The sequence below is a fragment of the Saccostrea echinata genome, unplaced genomic scaffold (assembly GCF_033153115.1).
Source record: "Saccostrea echinata isolate AGI-Se365-2 ecotype Australia unplaced genomic scaffold, CSIRO_AGI_Sech_v1 ptg000062l, whole genome shotgun sequence".
In the NCBI taxonomy this organism is placed as follows: domain Eukaryota; kingdom Metazoa; phylum Mollusca; class Bivalvia; order Ostreida; family Ostreidae; genus Saccostrea; species Saccostrea echinata.
The window spans coordinates 6,952,256-6,966,575 of NW_026889811.1; the positions used below are offsets into that span (position 1 = coordinate 6,952,256).

Sequence of the window (14,320 nt, forward strand, 5' to 3'; positions counted from 1 at the left end):
GGATGATGACCAGTGATTCCCTGGAGACCTCTCTAGGTAGCCCGTGTAGGTGTGGCTCACCTGGTAGCACTGTGGGTTGTAGCCCACCTAAATATGAATATAGGGAGGTTCCCTTGAATTTGGGATTAAACCATCCGTATTCCTTAGGCCATGTGCGACCAGCTAGTAGTAGCCACCATGTCCTTGTGGGAGACACAGCTAACCTGGGGGGCCCTGCTACTATGGGTTATAGACCAAGCCGCTTGGGTGAGGTTGTACCACACCCACTTGACCCCGTCCTTCTGTCCCATACACCGTGTGTTAGTCAGCAACCTGAGAGGCCTGTTAGGCCCGCACTGCTCACCTCCGAGTATGATCGTCTACATGTGAGGCCCGTAGATCCTGTAGGGCTCACCTGGGACCCTGCACCCATACAGAGCCAACCTAGACTAGCAGATTTTGGTGTGCCCTCTTTCCCTGGGGATGATTTGCAACCCCGGAGCTCAATGCCATGCACTATATCTGCCCCAGCCCCTGTAAATGTTGGAGTGTCCCCAGCAATGGTTCATTCACAAGTAAATCCTTTAGACACTGGTGTGACTGCTGCCAGACCCCAACCTACATTATTGTATGCTAGTTCCACAAGCACACCTTATCATGCGCCCCCATCAGTGTACATCAATCCTGGGGGTAGGCATGCCCAACCCCCAGTACCCGACCACTCCCAGTTTGTGTTGTATCGAGGCGAGAGTACTCCAGCCACACTCCATGCTATGGCTATGCCCAGTGCACTGCAGCACCATAGTGTTCCTGTGTCAGTGACTTGTAGTCCTGCCCATCCCGATACCCCAGCCTGCCATTTTGGAAGGGAGGGGGAGAGGATAGCACATGTTCAACCTAACATGTATGGGGCAGCCCATCCGGGATACTATGCTAGTCAGTCAGTCCCGGCTAACCAGGCTTGCAACTTTAGTACACCAATACATTATGGCTCATCTGGTTACCAGGGCACCACACCATACCCAGGTAGGGCAGCCACTGGGGGTAAGCCCCGGTATAAGGACCTTAGGTATGATGGTAAGACCAGCTGGAAGGCATTTTTGCACAAGTTCGTTAGGTTATCTCGCAGCCAGCTATGGACAGAGGAGGAGCAGCACGACCAGTTTTGTTTCTGCCTTGAGGGGGCAGCAAGCGAATACTATACCTTGCTGTTGGAAACCAGTAGCCAGCTCCGCCTAGATGAGATCTTGCAGAGATTTGAGAAGCGTTTTGGCTCCTCTGCCCCAGATCTCACTCATCAACTCAAATTCCAGGCTGCCAATCAGAATCCAGGAGAGTCACTTCGTCAGTGGGCAGACAGGGTGCTGACCTTGGCAACGCGAGCCTTCCCTTGTGTGCCGGACGTGCACACACATGCCATACTTAGGCTGTGTTATGGAGCCGAGGACCAAGACGCTGGCCTTTACGCCCTTGATGGACATCCCCGGACTGTGGAGGAAGCCGTGGAGCGAATGCAATACTACCAGCACTCCCGGCTACATGGGCCTAAAGCCAAGAGAGAGGTGCGGAAGTTGATCCTCGGTGAGGACACTGGACGGGATGATCCTGGGATGGGAAATGTGGATGCTAGGGAGGAGCTTGAAGCTCTCCGGAGCAGGATAGAGAAACTTGAGGAGGCCTTGAGGCAGAAAGGATATGCCCCCTTTCCGAAACCTCGGAGGGCTGGTTCCCCGCCATCCAGATGGATGGCTCATAAGCGGAAGCCTTCTGTGTGTTTTAAGTGTGGAGAGGTGGGGCATTTCCGTAGAAATTGCCCCACTCGAGCTATAGGGAAGACAGTAGCCACTGATGGGCCGCGAGGCGGACCCCGGATGAAGGGACCCCTTGGTGAGAGGTATCGTAGGCCAGAGTCCCAGGAGAGGGGACCAAGGAGTGGAAGGCCTGGATCCCAGGGAGGGCCCTCCCAGGCAGTTCGATTTATGAACCCAGAGCAGTCCCCAGAGAGGACGGACTCAGAGAGTAAGGAGCAGGGGGCTAGTCAACCCCCCTCCTGTATGCGGCGTAGGCGCAAGCGGCGCAGGCTAAGGGTCCGCTTTGAGACGCCCCAATCGCCGGAGCTATTCTCAGCTGAGGAGGAAGAGGCATCCTTGGACGAGGAAGTGGGGCAGCTTGTGGCTCCCCACTCCACTCCGGAGCCACTTAGACCAGCCCGGGATAGGACTAGGGAGTTTCAGGTCTTTGGGAGGACCAGCCCTGGTAGTTCTGATCAGGTATCACCCAAGAATGAGGGGAAGGAGACCTGTATACAAACTGGGCAGTCACGCCAATCTCAAGGCTTTGCTGTTAGCCTGTGCGTGTCATGCCTGGAAGTAGAGATGGTGGAGGAGTCTCTATTGGATTCTGCAGTTGAGGATATCGGTGTTACACCTCTCTCCCCAAGACCAGCCCAACCTTCGAATGAGGCGGCCTATGGTCAAGTTTCTGTGGGATCACTGAGCTCTGTGGACAAAGGCCCCACCCTGGAGGTAGATATAGATAGGGTCACGAAGGACCATGTTGCGGAAGTGGGGACAACCCCATATGATTCTGGCAGTCCCTTGTCTGACAGTGCGACACCAGAGGAGAACAGTGCATGTCGTTTATACAGATCAAGGCGGAGGCGTGGGCGACGCCGGAGGGTGAGTTTACCCTCCAGGGCCTGATGGTGTGACTGGTGTCACAGTTTCTCAGTAGTGAGTGGGCCTGATGACCTTGGCCCACTCGGTTATCGTTAAACAGATGTAGGATGATTGTCTGGGGATCATCCCGGACATACCACCTGGTTGGGAGTAATCCCGGACTTGTTACCTAGGATTAATCCTGGGTGTGGTTTTGCCTGGAGCTTGCTCCGGCACTTGTATTTCTTGGGCAGTTAGCCCGGGAGGGTGTTTACAGCGCCCCGACGTTGGAGATGGTTCCGGACCCTCTTTCCTGTGGTAGACTCCAGCCTTTCAAAGAAAACAGGGGGGAGTGTAGTATCTGTGCGACTGTCCCGTGGTACGACTTATTGTCTGTATTACATGTACTTAAGAAGGCGGGACAGTCGCACGGACCTCTTCTACACGTGGATGCCAAGCTGACAGGACGTGTCAGGGACAGCAGCGGAGCGGGGAGTCGGCCCGGGCCAGAACCTACGGATCTGTATATATGTTTGTATATGTGTTAATAAATACTTGTAAAGAACCACAAAGACTTTAAATCTTTGTTCATGGTGGATTTATAAATTGTGAAGATCGAACTCATTTCACTCAGTGCATATCATTATTTTTTTTTTGCACAAGACTAATGGTTCCTATAAATACTTTGTTAAATATATTTGTACATTTTTTTGTTATGAAGTTTACATTAAAGACTTTTTGAATGATTGTGATGAGAAATTTTCAGGTTTTTACTTTAATTCATAGAATTAATTCTCATATCATATATTTAATTACAGATGTTAAGGTCTCCTGGAAATGTTTCGCCAGATGTTCCAAACACATTTAAAGAATATTTAGGTATACATATAACTGGAAAGGTAAGAATTAAACTGTAATCTTTTGTTTTTCTTAATTTATTAACTAGTGAGGGGGTAGACTTTACTTTACCGGTCCCCAGATCCACAAGAAACAGGTACTCATTGTTCCATGACGTAAGATTTTCATCACCCGACTGATAAGGGTTAGTCTTGCACACTTATCAACTGGTTAGGGTTAGTCTTGCACCTACCTGAGAGATTAGGGTTAGTTCTTGCACAAATATTCGACTGATTAGGATTAGCCTCGAATCCATCCAAGAGATTAGGGTTAGTTCTCGCACATAATTTGACTGATTAGGGTTAGTCTAGCATCTGCTCGTGTGATTTGGGTTAGACTTCACATACCATCCGATAGATTAGGGTTAGTGTCTTCACTGTCTTGTTTTTTTAGATTAATTTTCTTAAACATGTTAAAGAAATTCAGTTGCATCTGTATTTTTTGCAAGATCTTAATTCAGCTTCAATGGCATCTTACTGGTTTGTTTACATGAAAAAAAAATGGCTAAGTAGGAAAGAAACATCACTAAGCATGCGCCATACGCACTTTGTTGACAATTAAGCATTGAATTATTATTATTTGAAAGATATAGTCTCATAACTGCAATGGTGTACGTGTGCTAACAAATTGAGTAACGTGCGTTAGCGCATTATGAAAATTTGTTTGCACACACTGTTGCAGTTATAAGACTATATCTATCAAAAAATAATGAACCACTGCTTATATTTACATTTTTTAACTCCTAGCTTTGACTGCAAATATAGTTTATATTTCAAAATCCCTGTATTATCCTTCGGGTAAGTTGTAGAACTTTAATGGAAGAGCCATTGCAACAGCTTCTGTTCAATGTGAGCATGAATTTTGATTTTTCGCTTATGACTTCGCACTTCCATGGCGTTTGTGTTTGTGACATCAAAGTAAAATGCATACTTTAACCTTTTGACACCTTGTCCATGTTATGGTGTTTTGAATGCCATTGCTCTCCACAAACTTTTAAAGCAAATTACATGTGTAATGTAAATATTTATTTTTTGTCAATTTTTCACTGAACAAACAATATTCATTAATTTTTTCAGAGAACAAGGTAAAAAAACTTTGTTTAAAAATGAAGTTTTAAATTAAACTTTTAACCATAGAATTTGTTTTGGGGGTCAAAAAGGCCAAAAACCTTATCCTTTTTATTGTTTTTGATTGCTCACTCGATCTCGTATATATTGAAGTCACCTATGGCGACACTATATTTTAGCATGTTTTTCTGGGGAACGGTAAAGTAAAGTCATTCCTAGTGAGGCATAACTATATATCAATAAATAATTTTTTTTATTAGTTGAGAAATAAGTATTGTAATGATGTACATGTTCCTTTGAATAAAAAATGGGATGCTTATATTTATTGCACTGTCATTTTCACTAGGCCAAAAAAAAAATTAGCTTTGTTTGGTGTTGCCGACTCACATAAATTGGTGCTGTCAAAAGAATTTTTTCAACAGATACCTATCATAATTTTTACTTTGTTATATTCATCCAGATTTAGGTGTTTGTACGTTTGTGTAATATATCCAGAATGGGAAAGAATCATGTAAACGCTTGTCTAATGATTGATCAAACAGTTTCCATTTATAACCTTCGATCTATATGATGTTGAATAAATCCGTATCACGAATCCAAGCATGACTGTCGAAAGCGGTAAAATGTGAACTGGGTATAACAGAAGTTGATGGAATGACTCTCTGTGGTAATGTGGTTTTTTTAAATGGCAAAAGTAAACTGATGAATCAGATATACCGGGTACCATTTCTGAAATTTAAACTAAAACAAAAAATTTTCCCTACCTACTGACCCAAATGTATAAAGACTAAGTCGGCAACGCCAAACCAACAATATTTTAATTGTGGCCCTACTTAGTGTAAAATGGGTGGTGGGAGAATTGAGCAATAATTAGGGCCCCGCAAGGATTTGCGGGTGCCCTATAGTAATCACTCTGTCTGTCTGTCTGTCTAGCTGTCTAGCTGTCTGTCTGTTCGTCTGTCATTCTTCCGTCCAAAAATTTTCTGTTTTTTTCTAATAACTTTTTTTGTAGTTGACCAATTAAGTTCAAATTTGGTATGTTGGTTGAAGAGGCAGTAAGACATATTTTGATGCTAAGTTTGGTTCTCTATGTCATCCAGTTTGGAGCTGGGGTGGTGGGGTAGATTCCTTAACTTTACATTAGAATGAATGCAAGGGCAATGAGAGATAACTGCTGAGAATGTTCCTATTGTAAACTATAAAAAAAAAAGCTGCAACTAGTCCCATGGGATTAATTAACTTTCCTCTTGAAGAAAATCCAAAGCATTATCTGTTTCTGTCAAATTGAGATTAATTAACACTTCTGTCTGCAAATGAAGTTTGTTTTGAAGTTAAGGTCAATTTTGAATGATGTTTACATTCTCTGAAATGTGGATTTAAATAATGTCCATACTTTATTTTGGTAAAATACATAATGAGTTATGATTTTATTGAATTCTAAAAACAAGATATACATAAAGATATGGGTTTTTTTTTTTATTATTTTTTTTTATTTATTTATTTATTTTATTTACATGTATTTATTCATTTTAATTTTTTTGTTGTTGCTGCCATATGTAAATTCAAGAATACTATCAATTTTAACAGGTAGTCCTATAATAAACTCATTCTATCATTACTGAAAAAGTTCTTATTGTAAACTTGGAAGAAAAGGATGAGAAAGCAGTACAATTAATCCTCATGGATTAATTATCTTGTCTGGGGCAGAAATTTTCAAAGCTTATCTTTATTTGTCACTTTAAGATAAATTAACCTTTATTGTCTGCAACTGATGTTTGTTTTGAAGTTAACGTCAAGCCTGGGTGACATTTGCATTCACTGAAGGCTGGCATTTTATAAAACACATGCTTTATTCTTGTTTAAATATATATTTAATTGAGTTATAGATATGATGTTTTTTACTGCCTTGTGTAAATACAGGGATATTCTTTACAGGTTGTTGGATATTGGAATTATCTTGAAATTTTATGAATACAGTTGTTATTACATATTCTTCTTCATATATTTTTAAGTTTTTGTAATCAATTAAAATTCTCATTCTGTAAGCTGTACCCTTATATTTCTACCCCTCGGCGGGGCCCTTGCTGACTGGTCAGTTTTCTAGTTATATACTATTTATTTCATATAATATCAGATACATGTACGTTGAACTCTTGTTTTACAACGAAGTTAGAGATCGATCTCAGATCTAATCTCTTTAAAAGAACAAAATAAATTGAATCATATCTATTATTTCAATTCAAAACAAAATTAATGACTTTCCTTCATTAATAATCAGTGGATAAAATATAAAACTGCTTGAGCACATTTCATGTATAATGATTGATAAAATACTTTTATTGTTGTAGAATTATGACCAGTAGTGTGGACAGGACAAAAAATGGAGGAAGAAGCTGTTTGTCAAAAGAAAATCTTAACAAACTTGGATGGAAATGGGGAAAGAAAAAGAGACATGGATACAGAGGATACCAAGGGAGACTTACTTATAGATGCCCAAAGTCCAACAGAAATATGTAATTCAGAGAAAAATGTAGAAACTAGGAGTAATTTAGAACACATTGAGCAGAAAAATATTGGAAAGGGGGTAGAGAAATGTTTAACAGACAGGGACGTAACAAATATACAGTTTGAAATCCATGAAGTAATAACCAAAAATACCGAAAATCAAATAATCAGCCACGACCTTAATAGCTCAGAGAATCAAGTAGAAAATGACACAACCAATCAGAGTATGACGGATGCATTTATAACAACCAAAGATGTAAACCAGAAACAGGTGTTAGAAACAGGCCAAGAACCTGATAGGGTGCTCATCAATGATAATTTTGAAAAGCATAATATTTCACAAAATTCCTGCTGCAATAATCTTCAAATACTCAAAGCAGATGATTCAGAAAGTGTGCGCAATCAAATAGAAGAGAGTTTTTCAAACTCAACTATTAGTTTCTACAAAGATGGTTTCCAGATACAAGTTAAGGAAGAGTGTATTGAAAATTTGGAAAGTCCATGCAATCACAATAAAGATTTTGTTTCAATGACTGAAAATATAGATGAGGAACGAAGACCTATAACAGCTAAGGAGGGAATGAATCTCAATGAACTTGTTATAGAATCTGAAGATATACCAAAAAATTTAAAATCAGCACCAAAGAGAAGGGGAAGACCTAAAGGTAAAAGTTCCAATAAAAGCAGCCCCACAAAATCCAAGAAAACCTTTCAAAACAAAGAGGAACAAGTTTGTGACAATAAGAGAAAATCAACAGGGAATAAAGCATTGTGTACAGATCCGAGCAAGAAAAATAGCAAAACCAATAAATTCAAAGGTGCCAAAGAAATGAGGGTTGAGATCTCAAGACTGAAGGACAGTGTTGGGGATGTAAATGAATATGGTGGTCTCCAAAAATCTTCAAAGAATATTGCAAACTGCAAAAGCAATTCTAAGAGAAAGAAAGGCAGTCAAATTTGCAAAGAATCCAATTTACAAAAGAAAAGGAAGGCAAGAGCTGAATTTTCTTTTGAAACTGACATTAACATAAAGCAAGAACTTGAGTCATCAGAGGACGACAATTTTGACAATGACCCAGACTATTTTCCAGTTAAAGAAGAAGCAGAATCTCCAGTGCTTGGAAGAAGAAAGAAGCATCGTATAGGGCGTCCACCCAAAATTGGAGACAATCCTTGCAAAAAATGTGAGGCTTCATTCCCAACAAAGAGACTGTTAATAGCACATCAGAAAGTCCATGCCATCCCAAAACAGTCCTGCCGCTTCTGTGATTTTGAAGCCAAGTCTGTTGTGGTTATGATGGAACATGAAGCTAAGCATACCCATGAGAAACCATTCAAGTGTGACCACCCAGATTGTGATTATGCTTCTAGGTCAAATGTAGATTTGCAAAGACACAAATCTAAACACTCCACTGAAAAGAAATACAAATGTCCATATGAAAACTGTGACTTTGTAACAAAATGGCAGAGAAATATCCGCCATCATGTCTTGCGTCACACAGATGAGCGGCCTTATCCTTGCCATCTCTGTATTCAGTCATTTAAACGTGTTCAAGATCTCAAGTATCATTTATATCGCCATAATGACAACAAACCAATCGCCTGTGATGAATGTGATTTTAGATGCAAAACAAATTTTGAGCTCAAATGCCATAAGCTCAAACACAGTGATGTGAGGAACTATGCTTGTACCCACCCTGGATGTACACAAAGGACCAAATCAAAGAGTGACTTAACCAAACACATGAAAATCCACACAAACCAAAAAGATTACATCTGTGATGAATGTGGAAAGGGGTTTAGAACAAGAGCTTGTTTATCTAAGCATCTCCAAAGACACTCTGACATAAGACCATTTTCTTGTGATATTTGCAATAGAGCTTTCAAAGTCAAAGTTGCCCTAAGGAAACATGTTGCATTACATTCAGAATATCGACCATACTCCTGTGAAATGTGTGGACAGAAGTTTTCCAGCAAGTCCAATAAAAATGTTCACATGAAAACCCATGATTACTCAGACAGGCCATACCCTTGTCCGGTATGTCCATATGCAGCTAAAATCCAAGGTCATCTTTTATCTCATATAGGATCCATGCACGGTAATTCTTATGCGTATTTCTGTGAAGCTTGCAAGAAACCATTTAAGAGATACGGGCAACTAAAAGTGCACCATGTAAGAATGCACCCTGAAGTTGATTTTGGAAAGTTAAAAACAGAAAATCATATACGTCAAAGAAATTCAGATGATGTTACACTTACAAACTATGCCTTTGATGAAGACACAATTGCTGGGGTTGAGGAATGTATAAATTCTGTTGTTTCAAAAACAAGGGAAGCTATGGAAATCAAAGAAGAAAATGAGTTACCCTCTGAGTTAAGAGAAGCAAAGATCAAAGAGGATTTTGCATGTTTGGCAACTGCTGTTGAAGGCAAAGAACTGGAAGATGCTGCCAATGCCCACATTATTAAAGAAAAAAGAAAGAGAGGCAGACCAAAGAAAAACAAACCCAGTGTGCAAATCCAACAGCTGAAAGTAAAACAGGGAGACATGAGGGTACAGAGTGATATTGAAAAGTTACATGAAAACCTTATTTTGTCTGAAAAACTGTCAATTGCTGCAGGGAATGATGATGTTAAGGATGTCAAGGATGACAGTATTCTTGAAAATTTGAATACAGATGTCACATTGACCCCACTGACACACGATGAAAGAACAGAAGACGTTCAAGGTTCAGAGAACTCCAAGAATGAAGATTCAACCCAAGCTCCTGCAACTCTAACCATTTATGAGGGAGGATTTAGACTGCCCCTGGCCACAAAAGGCTTTAAATTCAATTTTGACAAAACTGGGAAAAAGCCCAAATCTTGGTTCATGAATCCTGACAACATGCACAAGGGAGCTAGAGAGCATCAGATGAAATACTTAGCCAGAAAGGACACAGAGTATAAATATTACTTAAGGGCACATAGAAAGAAGTTGGTGGGCAGGAATAAAGTGCTAGAAAGCTTGGAGAGACGAAGGAAAAGTGCAGCCAAAAGATTTGCGACAGGTGCATCGAGTTTTGTTAAAAGATGTCACGGTAAGGCACCATTCAGATTCACAAAAGTCGTAGAGGAAGATGGGAATGTCGGGGATACACAACAGCAATCCAGGAGTGCTGCATCTTCATTGTTGGATGACATTCCTGGACAAACTTTACCAAAACTCATTTTTAAAAAGAAACCAGACCAGCAGGAAGAGTATGAATGTATACAAAAAGAGGAAAGTAAAGTGGACATGCAAAGTGAAAGTAGGGAGAACAAAGAAAGAAATGATGTGGAGGATGATAAAAAGAAGGAACCATTGAGGAATTATTCATCTGTGGAAACTATTGAGGAATCAAAGAAGGGAAATGTCCAAAGTAATATAAGAGTATGTTTTAAAAAGAGAGGGAGACCAAAAACAAAGAACAAAGAGAAAAGTGATCTGAAGAACCCAACAAAAACACCACAGTGGAAAAAGGGCCAAACAAAGAAAAAATCTCAGCTCAAGGATAAGAAATCAGATAGTAAGAAAAGTAATTTGCAAAGCAAGAGTAAGAATAAGAAAGTAGTAAGAGAATCTCAAGGAAATTCTAAAGTAAAAAAGAAGGGGAGACCAAAGAAGAGTGAACTAGAGAACTGTGTCCAGAAAAAATGTAAGATATCCCAGGAAACTGGTGTGGCCCCTTCAAAGAGAGGTGGGAGAAAAAAGGCTCAAGATGTGAACACTGGCAAACAGTCTGCAGTTGGTAAAGGGAAGAGAGGAAGGAGATCAAAGGGTGAGGCATAAAGTTATACATGTGTACACTTACATAGATTAAAATGTTTTTAATGGTATACTGATAATTATTAAGTATTATTGTAGCATTATAAAATGGAAAAGAAATGAAAATATAAAAGCATTAAATGTACCCACACACATAAAAAACAAGGCAGTATTATTCTCCAGATGAAAATGTCTCTGCATTTCAAAGTAATTTAGATTACATACTTGTAAATTTTTGATTACCAGGGTACTATAGTAGATAAATTAAAGATTCTGCCTTTGCACAATATTGTCCCCAAATGAATAATATTTTATTAATTTTGTTGTTTTGTAGGTGACTTTGTTATTGAATGGGAGACGGGAGATCAAGAAGCATCCGTGATCATAAAAAATGAGGAGGTGAATTCAGAAATGTCCGTAACAGAACCAGAGATTTCTTCAGTACCTGAAGGTAATGTGAGTACTGATGTCCTTTTACCAGAGAGATTAACTGTGGTGGATAACACTACCATGGAAACAGTAACCAGTATAAAAATAGAACCTCAGGAACAGGCCAGTCACCATGGAGACTGTTATAATGGCAACCATGATTTAACAGATGCCCCTTTCAAACTAGAAGGGAGAGTACCTGATGATCTGCTGGTTATGAAGGATTATGTTAATGATTTAGTGTAAATGTAGATGGTTAAATTGTTATAGATTTCGACTGTGTTGTTTTAAAAGTAATCAATATTATATTAAGGTTCATAAACCCTCTGCTCACTCATATAAAATGTTGTCTTAACTTTTATGATTTTCTGAAAGATCTGTATCTAATAAGTAAAATACAAACAGTTAAATCATGGCTTGTGAGGCAAAATTAAACAAAAAAAAAAGACGTCTCAACTTGACAAATCTATAAAGGAATAATAGACATTTATGTCATTACTTTAAGAGTTATCTCTCTTATCAGAGTATCAATGAACCTTAATGTTTTAATTTTATTTATCTTTAAAGAGTGTGGCTTTAGAATAATTATGTGAAGCTTTCAGTGATGTAGAACTAGAAAATTATGAGGCATGGCTGCTCTTTAACAAGCCTGATAAGCTGTAGTTTGATGATCTGATGTGTTATTAGTGCTCAATTGTTATTACTATATATTGTGACTTGTCTCTATTTTTGTTGTCAGTTTATTGTCTGTTTAGTCAATCATGTTATGAAGTTTGGAGTGTTTTTTTTTCATGATCAACATCTAATAATTGAAATCATCAACACATATTGAGGAATTTTCAAAATTAAAGACACAAGAAAGATACTAGTGAATTCTTGTAACAGTGTTTTTTTTAAAAAAGAAAATCATTCTTTGGCCACATTTGTCATAATGAAAACATGTTGGCACCTTGGAGGTAGATACATTTTATCTTAAAATCAATTGCCGTTTATTTCTGTTCATCTTCTGCATTTTTCCTTGGGAAAAAAACCAAAACATTCTTTTGAACCCCTCCCAATTATTTCTGGATGATGAATTAAAAGTAGGGGTTAAGAATAGAAAAAAATATTTGAATTTCTATATAAAAAATACATTCTTTAGATATATTTTAGTTATTAGATTTGACCTCATGAATTAACACTCATATCAGATTTCTTTAATTATGGATATACAGAATTGTGTCACGTATTGGTAATTTAAATGTACAGGACTAGAAATTCAACTGTGGCTGGAAATAATATTTAATTAGGCCACACCAATTTAATTTCTTGTTCGTTGGACATTTGATGAAAAATGAGCAGGAAGCGGTGAAATAATATTATTACTTTTTTGTAGGCAAATTTTTAGGAGGAGTGTGAAAAAATTTGAGCAGAAAATTATATTTTTTCTGATTTGCAGAGTAAGCAGATTTAAAATACGAAAAATAGTGTGGAAATTGAATAGAAAATAGCACAGAATTTCCATGGTGTGGGAAATCGAAATAAATATTATTTGTAAAGTTTTGCTTAAATACGAGCGTGCGGGTTCGACAAACAAAAAATTTTTATTGGTGTGGCCTAAAGAAAACTATAACTTTCGTAATGATTTTATTGCACATTATAAAAACAGTCTCCATTACAATCTTGTATAGTTGAACTTCTGTATCAAAAAAAAAATTCTTGAATACCATTGATATGTTGAAGTCAGTTGGAAGTCCAAACCACTTTTTAAAAAAATATCTTTTAACCCTACATGTATCTCAAATCAAATCCATGGATATCTCAAAGTTATTTTTTTTCTCAGCCCCCTTCAAGTGTGAGTTAGCAAGGTTAGACTATATTAATAACTAGATGAAGATTTTTTTTCTTGGGGAATGCAACTGTGTGTAAGAAGTAGGTTTTTAAATTTAAATGTTAAATGTTTGTTGGTATGTGTTGTTCCTTGTTTTCTCTCTTTATAGTCATTGTTTTTGTTGTAAAAAAAACTGTTCTCCTAAAACTTACTAGTTCTGAACAAAACCGATCTATGTTTTACATATTGCTCATTTATATTATGTTATATATATATTTCAGTGATATTTTATTCTTGTACTTTATTTTTATTTCATGAGGAAATCCATTTGTATGCATATTTTATTTATTTCATATTTCCTTAACTGGAGAACATTATTATATTTTACATGTATATGCTTGGTATTTCTGTGGGTTTTTTTTCTCTGAAAGATCTAGATTTCTACAAATTTTGTCTATAAAAAATATCTATTCTATTTATTATGTATATTGATCTTTAACTTTCAAGTGAACAAATGCATAATCTTTTTAAAAGGATCCATCTTGAAACAATCTACAAAGAAAATATGCTGCATTACAGTTGTGTCATTAGAGAATGTCTATTTTAAATGTTGTTATGCTTTCAACATTAATAAAATGTTTAACAAAATATCTTTCGAATTATGGAGGGGAAAAGGCAGAATAGTAGTCAATCTTTGAAGGACAAGTATTTAAAAACCCTCTATACTGATGTACAAATTCATGTTTTATATAGCTTTTTTTTAGGGGGGATATGTTCTTGGATATATATATTTTTTTTGGGGGGGGGGGTATTTTCTTGGATACATATAAGATACAAGATTTTGGAGAAGGTACTTAGCACCATGGTTTGGCTGGGGGGGGGGGGTTGTAGGTATTTTCTTGGATTCACACAAGATACAAGATCTTGAAGAAGGTACTTGGCACCATGTTCCCATAAGCTTTTGGTTATACAGTTAAATTATACTGTCAAAACAGAATCAGTGAACTAAGAGTACTGAAAGAGACAGTGGTTTCTCGAGTATAAATAGTATTCACATTTCTGCATGCAAAGATTCATTTGATTTAAAAATGTTCTTGTAAGTCAGCCTTTTTGAGCTCACACAGTTTTTACTCAAATGTTTTGAATGATGACGTTGTGGGAGCTCCGAGATTATTCCATTCCCTTGATG

General features: G+C 38.0%; 1 protein-coding gene across 1 annotated transcript; it reads left to right on the forward strand.

The window, feature by feature from the left end:
* Nucleotides 1-7,236: 7,236 nt before the first annotated feature.
* Nucleotides 7,237-13,375, forward strand: LOC133175393 (protein suppressor of hairy wing-like). The gene is made up of 2 exons (XM_061310498.1): nt 7,237-10,905; nt 11,227-13,375. The coding sequence occupies exons 1-2, from the start codon at nt 7,332-7,334 to the stop codon at nt 11,565-11,567; spliced, it is 3,915 nt and encodes a 1,304-aa protein (XP_061166482.1). The 5' UTR covers nt 7,237-7,331; the 3' UTR covers nt 11,568-13,375.
* The last annotated feature ends 945 nt before the right edge of the window (nt 13,376-14,320 follow it).

Coding starts and splice junctions, on each gene's coding strand:
- LOC133175393 (XM_061310498.1), top strand. CDS start 7,332: ATGACGGATGCATTTATAACAACCAAAGATGTAAACCAGAAACAGGTG. Junction 10,906..11,226: donor GAGAGGAAGGAGATCAAAGG/GTGAGGCATAAA, acceptor GTTGTTTTGTAG/GTGACTTTGTTATTGAATGG.